The sequence below is a fragment of the Rhizophagus irregularis genome, chromosome 14, assembly GCF_026210795.1.
Source record: "Rhizophagus irregularis chromosome 14, complete sequence".
Taxonomy (NCBI): Eukaryota; Fungi; Glomeromycota; class Glomeromycetes; order Glomerales; family Glomeraceae; genus Rhizophagus; species Rhizophagus irregularis.
Genome location: NC_089442.1, coordinates 808524 through 829523, shown reverse-complemented (window position 1 = coordinate 829523; position 21000 = coordinate 808524). Strand labels below are relative to the sequence as shown.

Genomic DNA, 21000 nt, shown 5'->3' with positions numbered 1-21000 from the left:
TATTTTGCTACAGTATTTGCAATAATTATCTCGAAGTACCATAATATAATCATTTGTATCTGGATTTTGAGTTATTCCATATATTATATCATATATTATATTATGTTTATTAATATGTAATTTAGCCTGTTAAAAAATATATATATTATTATAGTAAACAAATATTTTCAAATTAAATTACAGAAGAAATTATTGAATTACAAAAAAAAGTAGAATTTCATACCTCATTTAAAAATTCATTGATAATATGATTTTGTGAATTATATAAACACTTTAAAATAACTTTCTCATTAGGCACTCTTTTCCATAACTTTTCATCATATGTATATTTTAATGGCCCATCCATCCATATTGCTGAATATAACAATGTAGTAGAATCATCTTTGCCTATTTGTTTAATACTATTAAACTGGATATAAGGTATCCATTCAAAAAATGTAAAATGGTTACCAATATTTACTAATTGCATTTCTTGGATGAATTCATCAATTTGTTCATTTCCGCTGGCCCAATCATTTTTCATGTAACATATACAAATTTCTTTATCTATATTTGTATATATTTTGCCACAGTATTCACAATAACCATCTTTAAATACCAGAATATAATCTTTTGTTTCTGGATTTTGGGTTATTCCATATATTGTAGGAATATTATTAATAATACTTATTTCATAATTAATAGGATATGAATTAACCTGTTAATAAAACACGTTTTATATACATGAAAAGTAATTTTAATAAAAGTACTACTTTAAAAATTAAATTACAAAGAATTTAAATTTTCATACCTCATTTAAAAATTCATTGGTGATATTTTGTGAATTATATAAACACTTTAAAGAAACTTTTACATTAGGTTCCTTTATCCATTCCTTTTCATTACCATATTGATTATATAACAATGGACCATCAATCCATATTGCTGAATACAATGCAGTGAAATCATCTCTGCCTATTTCTTTGATGTCTTTAAATTGATTATATGGTATCCATTCAACCATATTATCCTCATAATGACTGATTTTTAATTGCATTTCTTGAATTAATTCATCAATTTTTTCGTTTCCACTGGTCCAGTTTTTAAAATTATTTCTTAAATTATCTATTTGGCATGGCTTGCACCATTTCTGCTCTCTATCTGCATATATTTTACCGCAATATTTGCATACAAAATCGTCTTGAGATGACATGATTCTGAAAAATTTTGTTTTTTAAAAAAAAAATAAAGATTATTTAATAGAAAAAAATTATTTACTGGTGATCAGCATAAGTGATGTTAAACAAATTACGCAATTTCATGATAAAATTTGTTCACGTTACACTTAAATTTTTAAATAAGATAATAAATCTAGTGTTACTAGCAACTGTATAGGAAGTTACGCCCAATATTTGTCAAACAGTAACTGAACACAAAATTGTTCTGCGTACATTTTAACAGAGTTGATTAATAATATATAATAGTATAAGGTTATGAAAATGAAATAAATAATCAATTTAACTAATATTTATCGCGCTTTTCAGAATTATGCTAATTTTATTATTTGCATGGGTAGTACAATTCTGAAAAGCGCGATAAAGTTTTAAAATTATAATTAATTTTTAAATTGTTTAACATCATAATTTAATTAACTAGGAACCTTAAATATTATTTTAATGTATTTATTCTTTTATAGAAATTACAAATAATTTCTTAGCTTTTCCAATATGTGTGATTTTTTTTTTACTTATTATTAAGAGTCAGTATTTGGGATAATAGCAAAAGGAAATTAAGAAATGCAGGTCGTAACTCGTAATGGAATTTGTATAAATTGATGGAATGTATGGTGCAAGCATAACTAAATTTTTTAAAATATTTATTTATAATCTATCAATATATTTATTTAAGGTTTTTACTTTCAAATCACCGGGGTGATCATCATCGTTGGCCAGAATTATCAATTTTTACCGGAACTATATTTTTTTTAATGCTGGTCGATTGTCATAATTTCAGTTACCGGTGATCATCACCTTAGAAAAATCCATTTATTTTTAATAATTTTTATTTCCTAATCATATTTACTGCATTATTTTTGAAATTGTGACATGTACCAAATAGAAGAATAATTATGAAGAAAGACTTTGCTTGCCAAAAACAATCACATGGAACAATATACTGTAAAATAGATTAAAATCACAGATGTGTTTAAAAGAAACAAACAGAAATAAAATAAAACTATTATTATAATAGAAAATTATTACTTGTTACACAACGCTTATTCTGTTTCGAACTAACTATCTTTGGTTTGTTAATTATTCTAATAAACAAGAATCATTGAAGTAAACAATATTAATAATAACGAATATTAATTAATATTGTTATATGAATAAAAAAAGGTTTAGCCACTAGATGTCTTTTCAATATATGAAGGAATAAATTTCGCAGTTATTTTACATTTTGTTATATACTCATTTAAGCAGAAAATCCAGACGTTACAACTTACAAGTATTGGCAGAGATGTGGCGCAGATAAATAGTATCAAGTTTACATATCCTTAACTATATTTTAAGAAAAAATCAATTAAAGATCATTTATACAACTATGTTATGAAAAGGTTACGAAACCAGTTTATTTCATACATTAAATATAAAATATAAAAAATAAATAAAATATAAAAATTAAGTACAAAGAAATACTATTGACGATGAAAATATGTTGGGATTCAAATCCATATAATCGACCAAGTGTTATTGAAATAGAAGAATTATTGAGATTGTTTATTTTATATGAAAATGAAGAAATTAAAAAGCAATTTGATGAAGCAGAAAATATAGTAAAATAAATTATCAAATCTTTTATCTATCAGCTATAGGAAATAATCGATCAACGTTATACTTCTTGATTACTTAATCCATTTACAAAGGATATTCCAAAATATAATAGTATCAATAGTATTTCAAATAAGTTACATACTTCTTAAGTTTAACATTCCTATTATAATTTATCTATTATTTTATTCCGGTCTTTCAAAATATTTTTCTTTAATATTAATTAGTCTTAATAAATTTGATAGAAGATTTGAATTAATAAATACATATGTACATTTTTTTTTATAAAAAAAAATCTATTTATTAGTATTGTGACCCTGCGAAAAATCACGGGACCACAATTTTGACGCTAAGCGACCTAAGCGTCACCTAAATAAAGTATACAAACCAAAATAACATACATTAACTAATATAATATTTTTGACTAGTCTAAAAAAAAACAATCTATTTAACTATGCTTAGCTTAACAAAACTATCTACTTTTTTTTTACTTTTCTTATCCTTTTTGTTATTATTACCACCTTTACCACTAGTTCCTGTATTTATAGACGTAAAAATATCCTTATCACTAATCGTCATTTTCTTAAAGTTATCTGATAAATTCGCAATAAATTTTTCGATAGTCAATTTGTGAACTATAGTAATCGCATTTTTTGATATTATTCCAATATTTTCACGACCTAATTGCATGTTCATAATAAGAAAAGATATACATTCGAGGTGAAATTTAATTTAGCAAAATCATTATTCGTGAATTAAGATAATTTTAGAAAAAATCATATAATGATTATACTTATATTGTTATAATGAAATATTATTTCCTTTTATAATAATAAAGTTTGAAATTTGAAATTTCGGATTTTTCGAAATTGAAAAAGATTTACACCGCATAACTTTCTAAAAAAGGAAGTTTTGGGAATACAAATATGTCAATAATTTCTTTTTTTGGAAACTTATGCGGCGTAGATCTTTTCTTTTTACATTTAGAAAATTTCAAAATTCGATTTTATTTTATTTTATTTTCAGGATTTTGACGCTTTTTTTCAAACGATAAACAATAAAAATCACACAGAGAAGTGATCATGAAATTATCTTCCCAGAAGAACCTTAAATAAATTCAGGTTAGGTAAAACAGTATTTATGAAGATCTTTGCAATTTTAGTTCAAATATTTCCTATCAACTAATTGATTTTCAACATAGATCATAATGGCGTTACTAAGTATGATTTAAGACAAATTATAATAAATGAATTATCTCCAGTTCTAATTATTTCCTTTTTTTGTTTCCTTCTCGAGGATTACCTATATGTAATTATTTTAAATGTATAGAATATCACGGCTATTTGCAGTATATCAGTAAATACTTTACATAAAGTAATTTTGGCCAAAACTATTTATTTAATTTAACTTCAAATTCATCTTTAATTTTAAAGCGACAAGCGACAAAAATGACAAATGTTATATGATGTCATTATTTGAAATTGACTAAATGAAAATATCTTTTGTCCTAAAGATTGCATATCAAAAGTTTACAGCTTACATCATTGTGTGTTTAAAAACTGTCTATTAGTATTTTAAATGAAGTGCATGATTAATAAGTCATTCGGCTGTTGGTCTTTTATCATTATCAAGATCCAAACATCTTTCCATTATTTTAAAAAATCTCTTCTCTGTATAAAAATCAAAAATAGTAGTAAGTACCCATAAATATTGCAGACTCGGTTTTTGTCAACTTGATCTAAACTGTTAAAAGCCACATAAAAGTAAGGTATCACTATTATGAATTTCATGTGCAATAAATTATCAAGGTTTATGGCTTTATGCTGTACATAAACATCATATAATCAAACGTCTTTAGATCATATTTGATCGAATTGAATGATTTGAATCTATAAATAAATCTGATATTTCTAGGTATAGTTAGTATAGTTATAAATATCTTTATATCTAGTGTAATTTAATGTGCAACCGTAATTAATCTATTAGAAAAGTACCAAATATAGAAATTGTTTATATATGGAATGATTTATATGAAAAAAAAAATATAATTGATCAACTTTTTTCGTTTAAAAAATTTGGTCATCCAATATAAATTATGATAACGATTATCTTTTTATTTCGACAAAAATGGATTTATGTATAATGCACGCCCCCTTTTAACCTGATTTTTTGTAAATAATAACCATGTTAATCTGAGAATTTTTCAATTAAAGCCATTATACAGTTTATGCGAATAATTCATGCATTTTGTTTTTCCTCTTAATAAAATTTCCAATTATGGATAAATCATATTGATTGACTATAATAATTGTGGCTGACTTTTTGTACGTTGTTCTCATCAATTTCTATTTTTATTTTTTCATTTTTTTCATTTTTTTTTCATTTTTTTTTTTTTTTTTGACGGTAATATTGATTTTCATAACATTCCGAATAAATATAAATATCCGTCAAATTTTTTCATTCCTAAATATTCACCTTTCTCACCTTTCTAATATTTTATAATATTCCATTTATAAAAAAAATAATTTTTAATCAAAAATGAAATTTCTTATTTTTTTCGTTGCCTTATTAATTGTCAATGTTGTCAATGTTAACGCTAAATTAACGTGTGAAGAACATTTTGGTGTTTCCCTTTGTAATGAATGTCAAAACGAAGTCTGGGATTTTGGAAGAGATCCATCAGGATGTGGTTTCTATGATAGTTTATTTAGTGAGATAGAACATAGTTCATTTTTCCTAAAGTATAATTTAACTGCCTATAATGAAGTCATTACGAACTTATGTTCACTGGACTTCTCATGCAGTTACGAAGAGGGAAAAAAAATATGGCAAAAAGTTGAGGAAAAATGTGCCAATGAATTAACAATTTACATTGATTGGAGCGCAAATCCTTCGTCACTTGATCATACTGTTGTCTCCTCCTACGCCACTATACTTTTTTATTATTTTTCCGTACCTGAACATAATTCTATATGCCATAAATCCTCGGGGGGTGGTAAGTTCAAAATTTACAATTTAATAATTTTGTTTTTTTTTTAAAAAAAAAAAGTATTATTATTTTACGACAATTATTTATTTAAAAAATTTAATATAATTTTAGAATTATGCGGTATTGAAGCTATTAAACCATTAGTTGATTGGTTAAAACAAGAAATTCCTGAAGGAAATGTACAATTTTCATATGATCAACAATACGTTTATAAGAAAGATGGAACTCGTATTCAAATTCCTATGGAATTGGTGGGTTATTGTGGGGAATGTGGTAAAAATATGATTAAGGAATATAAAAGTTGGATGGATAAATTTGCAGTACCGGATGTGATTTTAAATAAAGTCTTTGGTAATAATTTGGAAGCACTAAAAGGTTACTTTTCTTGCCCATTAATACTTTAATTTCATTATTTTATTCATATGTAAGGTACAATGTATTATAATAAGAATAACGAATATTTTATAGGATTAATGAATTATACATAATATATGTATAAAATTTCTATATAATTTGTTAAAAAGTTTATTGTAATTTAAAGATTAAATTTTTTATTTCTTTCATAACAATTTGAGTGTATAATAAAATAGATTGTATTTTGGTTAACAATGTTTGAGCGTTCGACTAAAAAAAACAGAATAAATAATATCACATGATTTAATTGTTAAAAATTTCTCACGTTCAGTTAATAGACAATCGATGATGTAATAGTACTTTATTATTTAATAAATCGTTATAAATTTTCTTGGGTAGAGTATTCAACTGATTCAAGAATTATTAACGCTGCGTGATCATCACGCAATATAAACGTTAGAACACGTGACTCAACAAAATGGTCTTGCTGCGTCAAAAATGTAGCGCATAATGTTTGCGCCACGTTATTAAGAATTTTGATTTTATGATAAAAGTTCATTAAAATACCGTGAATCTGAAGCAAAAAGTGTTTCAGCTTCGTACTTGACTAAAGTTTATTAAAAATAAAAATAAATATTTAATACACCATATTTTTATGCTTTGTAAGTAATATTAATATCCAATTATCGTTATACACATTTAATGATATCTCTTATCGCATAGCGTACATTAAAAATGCAAAAAAAAAAGAAATAAAATTATATACGAAGAATATTTATTCTCGGATTTTTTCCCCAGGTTCATATCTCATCATTATCGTTTACACTTAACGGTCTGTGAGAGAAACCTTTTATTAAGTGGATTTAATTTTTAATGTGCTTTCCTATTTTTTTATTTTTTTTTAAATTAAAAATGTATAAGAATTAAATAAATATAAACTCAATATTGATAACAATTAGTCAAATTAATATATACCACTATTTCCATAAGAATTGATTTCTAATTCTTCAATATTCCGCTTTGTTCCGAGTATGTTTGAGCTAATAATATTCAAATTATTTGAATTTAAGTTATATAATAATGGACTAAAAATTTTAAACCTTAAATACCTTTTAATATCTATGTCAAGCTCTAGTTCTATCGAATTATAATCTATAAAAAAAAATTTGATATATTAATCCAAGGACTTAATCACATTTATTTTACCTATTATTGCATACCTTTTGAAAAAATTGATGAACAACTGGAAATAAAAGGTCTTAATGATCTGCTTGTATATATAGCACTTGGATGAGTTTTTCCATTAAACTCAGGACCAAGTTTCTTCGATTTTATTAACTCTTTTCTTTTTGTTTCAGCTTGTTTGAATATTCCTATACTTTTATTTGTAAAAAACCATTGACCAAAAGTTTTACGAATTTCCGTTATAAGTGGTCTTTTTGTGGGATCAGAATGCCAACATCTTTTCATTAATTCTGCGTAACATTCAGGCGTATCTTCTGTAATTTCAGGACGGTCTCCATCAAGAATTTTATAAATCAGATTAATATCATGCCCAACATTAGAAAAAGGTTTACAACCCGTCGTAAGTTCCCACATAATCATACCCATGCAATAAATATCAGATTCTTTAGAAAATGCAGAACCTTTAAATATTTCTGGTGCAACATATGGTATCACTCCATATATTTCGTTGTTTGATTGTGCATTATTTACAGATTGTGATAATCCTAGATCTCCAATTTGCCATTGATGTCTTTTTCCATTTGATAAATTGGATAATATGTTTCCACTATGAAAATCTCGATGTATAAATTCTGATTTATGAATAGTTTCAAGTCTAAAATAAAAAAATTAATCAATATATTAGAAATTATTGTAAATAAATACAATAAAAATACTAATATAAATACCCTTCTGAAATTTGCCATAAAATAGCTAATTTTTGTTTATCCCATGTAATTTCTGTAAATTTCTTTCGTAAAATATTATGTAAATCTCCTTCTGATGCATATTGCATAACTAAGATATAATCACCAAATTTAGGATCTTTTGTAAAGCCATACGTTCTAATAATATGATGTTTAACTTGATAGCAATATTGATTTGATTTTAACTATAAATTTTAAGATTAAAAAGGTTAAAAACAAACTATTTACTTTGTAATCATAGTAAATAATTTAAATACAATTTACTATATTTACCTCATTTAAAAAATATTTACTAATTCCTTGAGAATTATTAAACTTTTTTAATATGACAGTTTCATTATTTCTTCTTTCCCTTCCAATACGAACTTCTTCATTATCTATTGAACCATCTAACCAAGTCGCTTGATATATAATACCAAATCCTCCCTTTGCTATTTCTTTTACATTTGTAAATTGAGAATATGGTATCCATTCCATCAAAATTTCTGCTTTAATATCATTAAAAATACCATAAATAGAACTAAATAATGTATTTGGGTTAAAGTAACTGTCAATATTTTTTATTTTTTCAGTAAATGTAGTTATTTCCAATCGATTGTGAATTTCAAGTCTTAAATTAACAAGAAAATCATCTAAATCGCTATTTCCGCTTCTAAATTTTTCTATATCAAAAATTATTGATGATACTCTTTTACACTTTTTACATTTTGATTGATTTGTAACGCCAAAAATAACATTTGTTGTTAAACAATATCTACATCCGGTATAAAATATAAGACAATTTTCACAATACTTTTGACAGTCTGATGTAAATTTTAATTTTGAATAACAAGCTCCACAATTAGGTAAATTATACCACCATGGTAAATAAATAATTGGTATAGATTTTTTAGTCAAAGTTAATTCTATATATTCGGAAGAAATTAGATAACAATCTGAACATAATGTAAAATTGTCATTTGTTTTATGGAATGCCTTTCCACATAATTTACAATTTTTTTCACTAATAATCAAATTATTGATTAAATTATTATTCTTTTTTACAATATTTAAATTTTTATAACGATAATTGGGCATTTGTTTAAAGCATAATATTTCTAAGCAATTTCTACAGCATTCTTGAATATTTTGTGGTTCTTTTGTCCTACTTATTTCATGTTCATTACATTCTAAGTTCCTTGTAAATATATACACATCCAAATATATATTTTTATCAGTTATATTAGTAAGGTAACCCGATAAACATTTTTTGCAGTATTTTTGTCGATCTTGTTGTAATGTCCCAGTATATGATGTCACAGTATATATATCATCGCAACGAATACAATTTTTATCATTGATATTGAATGAAATAAATGAAATCGGGACAGGACTAGATTTTAATTTTGGCGTCGGATCAAAAGAATCATCATTTGTAAGCTCCATTTTATAATATTATATATAAGTAAATACTGATGAATAATTAGAAATTTTTACAATATATATATAGTTTTTTTCGATGATTCATTATTTCGGAAATTTAAAAGAAAGAACTTTCTAAAACGTATTTCTAAGAATTTTTTTACCAATATGCATGGAATTTCAGAAAGTTCGTATGTCATTTGGAAGAACTTTATCGAAGGGTAAATCCGTTAGCTTTGTGATAATCACCTAATTAGTAATTACGTTACAAAATAAAGCCCACATCTTTAAAATAAGAATATTTACGGTTTTACAAAACCGCTTGACTAAACAAGGTTAATGTTATATTCTAAATTGGTAACTATCGACAGTCACGAGGAATGGCGCAAACAAAGACCTTTATATGGATGTCGATCATTTAGGATTTTCGCCCTTTTTAACTCCCACAAGTGTAATTATTTTATTCGTTCTTTAGCTATTAGGAATGCTTTATAAACTTTAAACTTTAACGCTCCAATCAGTTTAAGAAGAACTCGCTATTAAAGTTGTTATTATTTATAAATAGGATAATAAGACTTTTTTTTAAAACCTTTTTATTTCAATTGTTTATGTAAAAAATTTTTTTTAGAATATTTATTATTTTCTGAATTCTTCCTGTACGATAAATTGTAAAATGTATTTGAATCATCATGCCCAAATATATTTCTGGTTAAGTTATTAAAGTGAAACAAAATGATTCATAATTTATTCTTCAAACAATAATGATACTGAACTTGAGTAGAAAAGAAGTGAAGTGAAGGAAAATGAAACAAGATCTTGCAATTGAGATCACTATAATTGTAGAACATTGAAGTGCTGTGCAATTCACAGTATATTCAAAATCAACAGTTTATGATAACTTTTAACATATTTACGTTTAATTGAGTTTATTAAACATAATTTAATTACGGGACATTATATAAGGTTGAAAAAAATGATCGACCTTCTATAAATAGGTTTTTTTTTTTTCAAAAAAAAAATAAAATAAAATAAAAAATAAATCAAATGAAAATATTCCTATTCAAAAATTTGCTGATGTGGTAAAAGTGGAACATTTTCGATAATTTCCAGAAATTTCTTATGTAAGATTCAATGCCACTAAACGGAATTCGGATTAAGTTTAATCCGTCTAAGACCATATGATGTTGGAAAGAAATAAGATGATTAGATGAACGTGGAAGCAAATCCATCATAGAATAAAAACTTAAATTAAAATAATTGTAGTTATCAAGAAAAGAGACTATTATAAATATTTAACTCATCTAGTTAGGACCTCTACGACATATCACAAGCGTAGTAATACAATGACACATACAATTCCTTAGGTTTAAATTTCTTGTTTTTGTGAATATAATAAACCATAAATATGAATGTACTATATAAAAGAGCTATTTACACCAAAAGATTATAACTGGTTTCAGAAAAGGCTAAATCAGAGAATCGGATGAGAAGGAGAAAAAATCTGATGATACACAAAAAAAGGTTACATAGAAATTTTATTGTTTTGGTAAGTTACATTTGCATTAATTAACCAAGTTTATGATCAGTGTTCTGAGTAAAAATGTTTTTGTTAGATTTCTATAAAAAATTTTTTGTCCGAATTAGCGTCCTAATATCGTAAGTGAACTTTGTAACAAACAATGCTATATGAAATTGTCATGATTTTTTTTTTAAAAAAAAGTATAATCTTTTTTTGATAAAATATTTTAAAAAGATCCGGTCTAAAAGAAAAAAAAATATTATTATTAAAAAAAATCCGGTTCAAAAAAAGAGAACGAAAAAATATTATTATTAAAAAAAAGATCTGGTCTAAAAAAGACTGAAAAAAAAAATATTATTAAAAAGAAATGATCCAATCTAAAAAAAAAGAGTCTGAAAAAAAAAATTTTAATCAATGTTCGGATATCTAGGATAGGAATGGCCAAAAATGAGAAGATAAATTAAGCTTTTTTTCGTTAAATAAATATCTGATTAAAAAATCTCTCAGATTGGCCATCAGAACGTACACATGACCGACAGCAATTTAATTATTCAAATCAAATATTGGTATAATATCTATCATAAAACTTTTCCTTATATACCAACTTTCAAAACTAGATAACGATAATAAGTTTATAATATTAAAAGTTCCTATATTGTATAATTAAATAAATTAATACATATTTTTAAAAATAGGAAGAAAGCATACAAAGTTTATTAAAATATATATATATATATATATTTTAAATAATATTTATTAGCCCTTAATTTTGTTTTAGTTAAGACATACTCAATTAATATAATACAATTTAAAAATAACTATACAGGTGAAAAAAATAGGTTTTTGCCACGACCACTTTACGCTTAACAGTTTCAATTTGTATACCGGATCGGATAATTGTCAAATCACTATGTAACATTAGCTGATCAGCTATCGGTTGACACCACCACTTCTTACCTATTGCCTTTATTGGAATTTTTGATGCTAAAGTTACTTTATATTCATGTTTATTAGTTTATCGAATTTTGTAGTAAAATCTCTGTCAGGATTCTGCAAAAAAAATCGAATTTTGAATATATTCCTGTGTCGTTATTTATTGTAAGTAAATTAATGGTATTAAAGACGGTATGAAATATGATTTGATTGTAGGTAGTTTCATATCACGTGCATCACGTGATTTAAATACGGTGTTGATCTTGAGTTCCTAATTAAGTTACATACTTCCAAAAATGGTCGATCCTTTAACCAAAATACAACTAACGAACTTCACATAGAAAAATATTTTTCCAGTAAATAAACATATAAATTTTATTGAATTTTTGACCTCTCCGACGTGAAAAGCATATAACAATATGGCAGAAAATACTCGCTCCAAAAGTACTAAAAGACAAAATCAAAAGACACAATTTGAGAACCATTCTAATCTATCAGACGAAGAAATGGTCGCAGAAACTTATAAAGCTAATGAAAAAGCTTCACCTTCAACTCAGGCAACGAAAAAGTTGAAAAAAACTGAAGATTTTTCTTCACCCTCATCTCCAAATAACAACGACAATAATATGAATATAGACGACAAAAACGAAATGGAACAACCAATTTCTTCTGAACCTGACGCTAGGTCACGTGACACATCCTCAAGTAGTTCACAAGCACCAATCATCACTAGCCAAGATGCAATGGACACAGATCTACCAGAAAATAATTCAAATAAAGGAATTACACGAGGATCTGCAGATACACAAATTACATCTGATACAAACAATGATGTAAATTCACATAACTTAGAAATTTTTAAGGAATATAACTCACGTTCAGATAGTCAATATATATTATTTTTCACGAGAGACCAATTTGATAAAGAAAAATCTAACAACGAAATTATCAATGACCTAAAAAATGCATTTTTAATGGAAAATGATATAATTGAATACAAAACCAACAAAAAAGCCACCATAGAATTCTACACTGTTCTTATTGGTACAGAAATAACGTTCAACAAACTAAAAGAAAAACCAGTAGCATTGTTAAACAATACTGCGCCAAAAATTTATTCTCGTGAAGCTATAGACAACCTGATTAATTATGATATCAGCAATTTAAGGGCACGCTCAGTCAATTTATTAAACGTGCCTATCAACTATGATATAAATCTTTTAATCAAACACATAGCCAACTTCACCAGCAGCGCCATCGATAGTTATAAAGAATTCATCCCCAATAGGCGTACTACCAATCGTAATTTACCATCTAGAATAAAATTCAATCGAAGATCGCCTACATACAAAAAAGTCACGCTTACATTCAACAAACCAAATGCAGTAGAATACTTATTATCACAACACAAATGGGGCATTCTAATAGAAAATTTCCTCATCAGAATAGTACCCATAGACGAACAACAACATAATTTTAAAAATAGGACTACTCCTACGTATGTAGTTACAGGAATCCCCCTCAATGCTAATATATTGGATCTAATTCCTTTAACAGATCATCTAAACGCACGATCCATCGAATTTCTCCCTACTAAACCAGTTTCACTACACAAAGTAGCTAACATATATTGTAATACTGATGATGATAATCATGTACAATTTACAAAATTCGATACAAACTTTCAAGGATTCCAATTACATATTTACCCTGCCCTGAAATTTAATCTAAATGACACATGTGGCTTTTGTGGAAAGGAAAATCACAACGTATATGATTGTAGCGAAACAGATTACACAATTATCCCACATAACAAAGAAAGAAAATATAGGAAAAAATTCTTGAAAAGACAAAACGCCTATACTCTTAATGATAATGTTAAATTATCTTACGATCAAATCAAACCTTTAATGTCCTCACAACGTAACCGTCCTAATCTACATGGTCGTCATAATACAAGACCATCACCTAACCAGGGTTACCAAACTAAAACACCTAATAATTCTACCTTTGCTCCTCGTGACAAACGCTATAATCGTGGCCCCGCATCTCGTTCCACGATCATACCAGATAATGACATGAATAACTGGGATGTTAATCCAAATAACAGTAACACCAACAAACCCACAATCAAAGGTAAACAAAGGGCAGCAGACAACTCTAACAACGATGAACTGCTTAATAGAATTGTTCATTTAGAAACAATTATTAAAGATCTCAGCTCAGAAATAACGGGCTTAAAAATCACAGATAAACAACATAAAAAAGACATTATATTTTTGAAGGAACAAGAAACGCGACATGCGAACAATATGGAAAAACTCAATCAACATTTTACAACGATCAATGAGAACATGAATAACCAAGCCGCTACAATTAGTGGTGTACCAAAAATAGTATCCTTCCTTGAAAACTTGGAACAAAATGGATTCTTCTCACAATTTAACGACAACAACCAAGCGTATGGATCAAATAACTACAGTTATCCTTCTCATGATGAATTCGTCACTGAAGAACATCTGCAAGAAGAATATAATGATTCACAGAGCGGATACGAATCATCTAGCACAGTTGAAACTCATAATGTATTCCCAGACACAGACTATACGCCCTCAAGACCTACAGGTGGTTACCCCACTATTACTTCTTCCATTAGTAACAAATTTGGTAATATGCTTGGCTTAGGCCATAGGCAACAATAGTAGATTAATATCTACCACATAACGAGTAATATCTCTCAAACTATCAGGGTGTACTAATGATGGACACAAATTTATTAGATACCGATCGGCCTCTAAACCCGATCAATAACTTTTCTTTTACTTCTTCTTCATTTAATAATTTACAAAAACAAAAAAACAACAAAAAAAATTATAATAACACTGATAAAACAAACAAAAAAAGAGATCATACGAGGACAGGGTTTAATGGGGATTTTCCGGTATATTCAAATTTTAATTCATCTTCTTCAATTAATTTCGCGACTCTAAACCTACAAGGAGGTTTTGAAACAAACAAAAAACATGACTTAATCACATACATGATTGATTCAAATATCCATTGTTTACTTTTAACTGAAACTCATTTAAAAGACCCCAAAAATATTCCTACAATACGCCTTAAAGCAATATCATTTAAATATATACAAAACAACAAAAATATAACTTTCTATATCATTCATAATCCTTCACCCACACAATCAGCCAGTGGTGTGTCATTTATTATATCCTCATTATTATATCAACGAATTCAAAAGATTGAACATATCCCTGGACGCCTTATACATATTACCTTTTTTTTTAAAAGACATGAACAATTACACGTCTTAGGTATTTATTTACCACCAATTACGTCATCAAAAAATAATACTGAAACATTAAAATCAATCAATCTATATCTCAAAACACATTTGAATTCAAAAAATCAATACAAAAAAAATATTATTATGGGTGATTTTAATATCAATCCTCATAAACCCAATACAACGTTGACAACAAATGATACAGAAGACAACAGCGATGGTCATGTGACCTTAGCATTTTATCATAAAAAATTTTTAACTACTTTACGACACCACACTTATAAAGATATAGTTAAAATTTATAATGAAACACCTTCTTATACTTTTAAAAATACTTCAAATCATACTTCATATATAGACATAATTTTTGTTTCACCCAATCTTATCTCTCATACAATTTGCGCTTCAGTAGTAGACGCTCCTATCCATACTGATCATAGATTAATTTTGGTTGCTTTAAACCATAAATTTTTTAATCCTTCTAATATCAATTTTATTACTAATACACCAGATTCTATTGAATTAAATAGAAAAAACTCTTTAGCACACAACGAAAGATATAATTATAAGAAAATTACAAAAGCACAATGGGTAGATTTCAAAAATTTTGTTTGGGATAATTTTTTATTACGTTCCAACAGAAACCCTACACCAAATAACCCTCAAAAATATGTCAATATTACTTTTGAATATATAGTACAAAGTATTCAATCAGCTATTAACGCAATTGGTTTTCCTATAATTAAACATAATCATCATCAATACGAAATGTCGTACAAAATTAGGATATTAGAAAATGATCAACATTATATTACACGTTTAATTAGAAGTTTAAATAGATATTTTACACCACAAACTTCTAACATTTACATCTCAATGAACTTTTGGAACGGACACAAAAAATTAAATCGATTGAAAAGAATTTGTTCTAATATAGATCCTTTAAGTCTCGAGCTTACAGCAGCTAATTTTATTTGGTCACCTTATTTAACTTCATCTCATTACGAGGCGTCTTTAAAAATATTATTAAAAATCAAAAATTATATAGATGCTCAATTACAAGAAGAAACCAGTAATTTCCAACGTAACAAGATAGAAAAATTTATAAATAGAAGGGATAATGACTTACGTTCAAACCAAAAACGTATGCTCACTTCAATACTTGATCGTGTTCCTGAAAAGATAAAATTAGATAGATTAGTCTTTAAGGACGATACTGACACGCTTACTTTTACGACAGATAAAGATGAAATTGAATCAATAGCTATTGATCATTATAGTAATATAGGTAAAGTAGATAAGTCACCATTGGCATATGACCCATCTATACCCTTGAGAGAAGAATGGAGCTCTGTTTACGAACCTATATCAGGTATTCCTGATGACGCTCAAAAACGTTTAAATGATTTGATTACTTTGGAAGAGTTACAATCAGCTATTAAAGATCTTCCAACATCAAAAGCCGCTGGACCTAATAAGATTTCTTATGAAATCATTAAACAATTACCATTACAACTTCTCAATGTTCTATTATCTCTTTTCAATTATATTTTAATTAATGAAGTAATTCCTGATCAATTCAAATTAGCTTTTTTGTACCCCATCCCCAAACCCACATGGTGGAATTATGATATTAATCATACACGCCCTATAATATTACTAGATTGTTTCAGAAAACTCCTGGTCAAAATTATTAATTCTCGACTTAATTATTATTTGAGTACTAATAACATACTTCAATATAATAATCAAGCTGGCGTACAAGGAGCATCATGTAATGAGATAATCCTATATATTCAAACTATAATTGAAGATCAACAACAAAATGGAAATCCTTTATATCTGTTACTACAGGATCTCAGCAAGGCATACGATAGAATAAATTTACCTTTACTTTCCTTGGCGTTAAAAAGGATTAATTTTCCTTCTAATCTCATTAAATTTATAGAAAATTTATTTATAGGCCACAAAAATCGTATCATTTTAATGGACACTCTTTCAGATCCATATGAAACCAAACAGGGCATCATTCAAGGAGAAATAATTTCACCACTCTTATGGATAATATATTATGATCCAATGTTCGCCAAAATCAATTCGTCTCATCATTCTGGTTATCATCTTAAAGCATCTTTACCAATGAATATTCACCGATTAGATGATTATCACGAAGAAAATATTGAAATAAAATTAATAGGCTATTTAGATGACACTACATGGTTTTCTGATACGCTTAAAAATTTAGAAGAAAATTTGAAAATAGCAGATGATTTCTACTCGCTCGCGAATATCAAGATCAACAAAGAAAAAACAAAATTATTAACCAACGATGAAAAACTCTTGAATGAACCGAACCACAGATATAATTTACAATTTGGTAATGATCTCGTTGAGATCGAAATTATTCCAAAGAGAAAAGACGAACGCATTTTAGGCATCCACGTCAATATAGCTAATTCACCATCATTCACGTACAACAAAATCAAAAAAATGTTACATTATATTTGTTTTAAACTTCGTAAGAAAAAAATCACGCATGATCACGTGATGTACATTATTAATAAGGTACTATTACCGAGGATTGAATATTTAACGCAACACATCTTTATCGAACCAAACAAATGTAACGAATTCAATAGAATTTTACGTTCAATTTTTAAACACTCCTTATCATTACCAAAATCCTTTTTTAATTCGGTGGTACATAACCCGATATACCCCAATATTTTGAATATTTGGGATTCACAGTTGCGTTCCCAAGCATCCTTATTAAATGCACAAATCAATAATCCAGTCACATTAAAAATCATAGAATTCCTCTTTTTAACATCACAATGTAAACTTTGGACAAATGATATAAGTGAAACAACTAAATATTTTCACAAACCTTCTAAACATTTTAACCGTTTAGAAAATCTATTGTGTATTTTTCATTTCTACAATTTATCATTTAATACAAATTTTAAATATAATGTCACTGGAGGTTTACATCCAATTAGTTATTTTATTGTCGACCCCAAAAAATATTTTGGTTTTGTTAAGTCACTAAAAAACAAAAATATCTTTTTTTTGGATCAAATAATTAGTAATGATGGTGCTTTTCTAAAAACTTGGAAAGAAATCAAAAAATTATTAAAAAACAAGAGAGGACGCCGACCTAAATGGTATGATTTTCTCAAAGATAATATTGTATTAAATCCTTCAACAAATCGTTTACAGTTCACGACACAACCTGATAACATGTCACCCGACCTTGGATTTCCAAGACCAAAGATAATTAAATGTAATAATCATAGCGTTCCTTGTAAAAATCAATGGGCTGCTTTTTGGTCGCCACGAGTTTCATGTATAGTTTATGGAAAAATATTGGAAAAATCACATTTTCCTGGAGATTCACCAAAGGTTTATTTAGAACATCATATCCCTTTTGTTGATATGTCTAATCCCAACCATAATTTAACCCCACATTCCAGATCTAATTTACTTACGCCCTGTACTGGTTGTGATCTTCATGATTCATTTTACGTTGGTGACGTTCGTCCTAAATGTATTATTAGTTATTTATCTAATTTTACAATCACTTTACATGTTAATATATACAAAAAAGATAATAATCGATTTAATAATATTTTTATCGTACACAAGTCTGACAGTGAATTACGTGCAGACACCTTTAGAGATTTTAAAATTAGAACAGATCCTTCATTTAGAAATAGAGTTATTACTTTACAATCTAATACCCCTTGTTCATACATTCCTTCTAACGTTAATCATAGATTAGTAAATGGTTTATTATTACCTAATGATATTTTTAATGAATTTTATATTTTAATTAATAATTTAGCTTCTTTCACTAATTTAGAATTCTATACTGATGGTTCTTTAAAAATTGATGATGATAATCCTCGTATGGGTTTTGGATGGGTATTTACTTCGAATATTAATTTAAATATAGTATTTTCGGGCGCAACTATACAATGGCCCAGTTCTACTAGAGCAGAAATTATGGCAGTATTGACATGCCTTATAGTTTGTCCGCCTAATAGTTTAATTAATATTTTTACAGATAGTCAATGCACGATCGATACTTTTACATCATTATCGAATTATAAATTAACACCAAGACGAAAACAAAAGATCAATAACATTATTCTCTGGCAGGCTATTCAACAAATTATAGCTGAGCTAAATTTACAGGTACGATTCACAAAAGTAAAGGCACATTCAGGAGTTGAATATAACGATAAAGCCGACATATTAGCCAAAGATGGATGTGATTCTAATAGGATAATTTCAATCTCACCAAAAGGTGTTAAGGCACAAAAAGGTTATGTCATGTTTAACAACGATATTATTATCGATCGTAATATTAGGAAAACATTAAAGATACCGATTAATTTCCGTAACATCGAACGTCAAATTTCTCTCAAACCTTTACAAACCCTCAAATCATTCACACTTACTCATATCATCAACTGGGAGTACTCACAGTTATGGATTAATCACAACCCCTTTCAAAAATCTACAAGCGAATCGTATAGTAAGCACGTTGGATGGCGTATCAAATGTTCAAATTATGCTTTACCTACGTTGGACGTTCTTAACCGGAATTTCCCGGATATCCTTAATGGATATGACTCATGCTTTTTATGCTCCTCAGCTATAGAATCTAATGAACATTTTTGGATTTGCCCAAAGTCGATAGAGATTTTGAAATTTATATTCAGAAATCATGAACAGAAATTTCGTTCTCATATTATCAACAATATGGATAAAGAAAAAATTAATATTAACAATATCGATTTTGATATTCCTATATTCACTTCCTTTAATTCTCCTATCAATTCGATTCTTGATGCGCCAGAATTGCACTGCCTCCTGATTAATCTGGTCCCGGAATGTCTCTTATCTCCGTTCAAAGACGCAAAAATTCACAAAAAGTTAATCAAAAAATTACTTATTTTGTTTTTATTTGATTTACATCATGATATTTACGATCAACTATGGAAAGCTCGCAATATCAAATGGAAAGAACATAAGATTATTAATGGTATATCAAAAAAATCTTTTTTAAAACGACCAAAACAACGAAAGAAACGACGTCGACTCGATAATGATAACCCGACATTCGGTGACAACACTAATCATAATATCATGAATATTGGATATACTAATCCATTCATGACTTCTATTAGAAGTCTTGATGATTCTATATTTTGGATATATTTAACTAGTAGTAATTTTCGCCATAATTTACCATGGATTAAATCTTTATCAATTACTTTTATAGATTCTATTACTTTTGATCATAATTTGTTTTATTACACCATATAACCTCTTCGCTCACCACATACTGTAGATAAAGTTAGACTATATTAGCCGCCCTTTAATTTTCTTTTTTTAGATAGCCGCTAGTCTCTCGGATGGTTTTTTTTATGGTTCCCATTTGATATTTTAGCGTAGTCCTACTTTATCAAAGAGTATAGATCGAAGAGTGGGGTCCCGTAGGGGATGACGAACAAAGGTCTATACACATATATTAGCTTTAAGTATTTTCGAATTCTTTTTTTCTTCTATTTGTAATAGCCTGGGTTTTAACACTCTTTTAGTAATAAAATAAAATAAATAAATAAATAAACATACTTCCAAAAATTGATTTAAAAAGATACTATATCTAGAATAAATTCTTTTGAGAAAGTTCTCTAATTGTACTGCATATGGATAAGACACTTTTGATATAATGAGGCGTTTTTTATTATAGTGGC

General features: G+C 27.2%; 4 protein-coding genes across 4 annotated transcripts; 2 read left to right on the top strand and 2 right to left on the bottom strand.

Moving 5' to 3' along the window:
• Positions 1–3251: 3251 nt before the first annotated feature.
• On the bottom strand, positions 3252–3497 carry OCT59_005875 (uncharacterized protein; the record flags this gene model as incomplete). Its single annotated transcript, XM_066140905.1, has 1 exon — positions 3252–3497. One exon carries the CDS (start codon positions 3495–3497, stop codon positions 3252–3254), a length of 246 nt encoding a protein of 81 aa, XP_065997748.1.
• Positions 3498–5345: 1848 nt separating this feature from the next.
• On the top strand, positions 5346–6200 carry OCT59_005874 (uncharacterized protein; the record flags this gene model as incomplete). The annotated part of the gene is made up of 2 exons (XM_066140904.1): positions 5346–5802; positions 5908–6200. The coding sequence occupies 2 exons, from the start codon at positions 5346–5348 to the stop codon at positions 6198–6200; spliced, it is 750 nt and encodes a 249-aa protein (XP_065997747.1).
• A 914-nt stretch (positions 6201–7114) lies between these two features.
• OCT59_005873 (uncharacterized protein) lies at positions 7115–9506 on the bottom strand (the record flags this gene model as incomplete). The annotated part of the gene is made up of 6 exons (XM_066140903.1): positions 7115–7190; positions 7260–7302; positions 7371–7649; positions 7758–7990; positions 8064–8266; positions 8355–9506. 6 exons carry the CDS (start codon positions 9504–9506, stop codon positions 7115–7117), a joined length of 1986 nt encoding a protein of 661 aa, XP_065997746.1.
• Positions 9507–12353: 2847 nt separating this feature from the next.
• OCT59_005872 (uncharacterized protein) lies at positions 12354–14636 on the top strand (the record flags this gene model as incomplete). Its single annotated transcript, XM_066140902.1, has 1 exon — positions 12354–14636. One exon carries the CDS (start codon positions 12354–12356, stop codon positions 14634–14636), a length of 2283 nt encoding a protein of 760 aa, XP_065997745.1.
• Positions 14637–21000: the final 6364 nt, after the last annotated feature.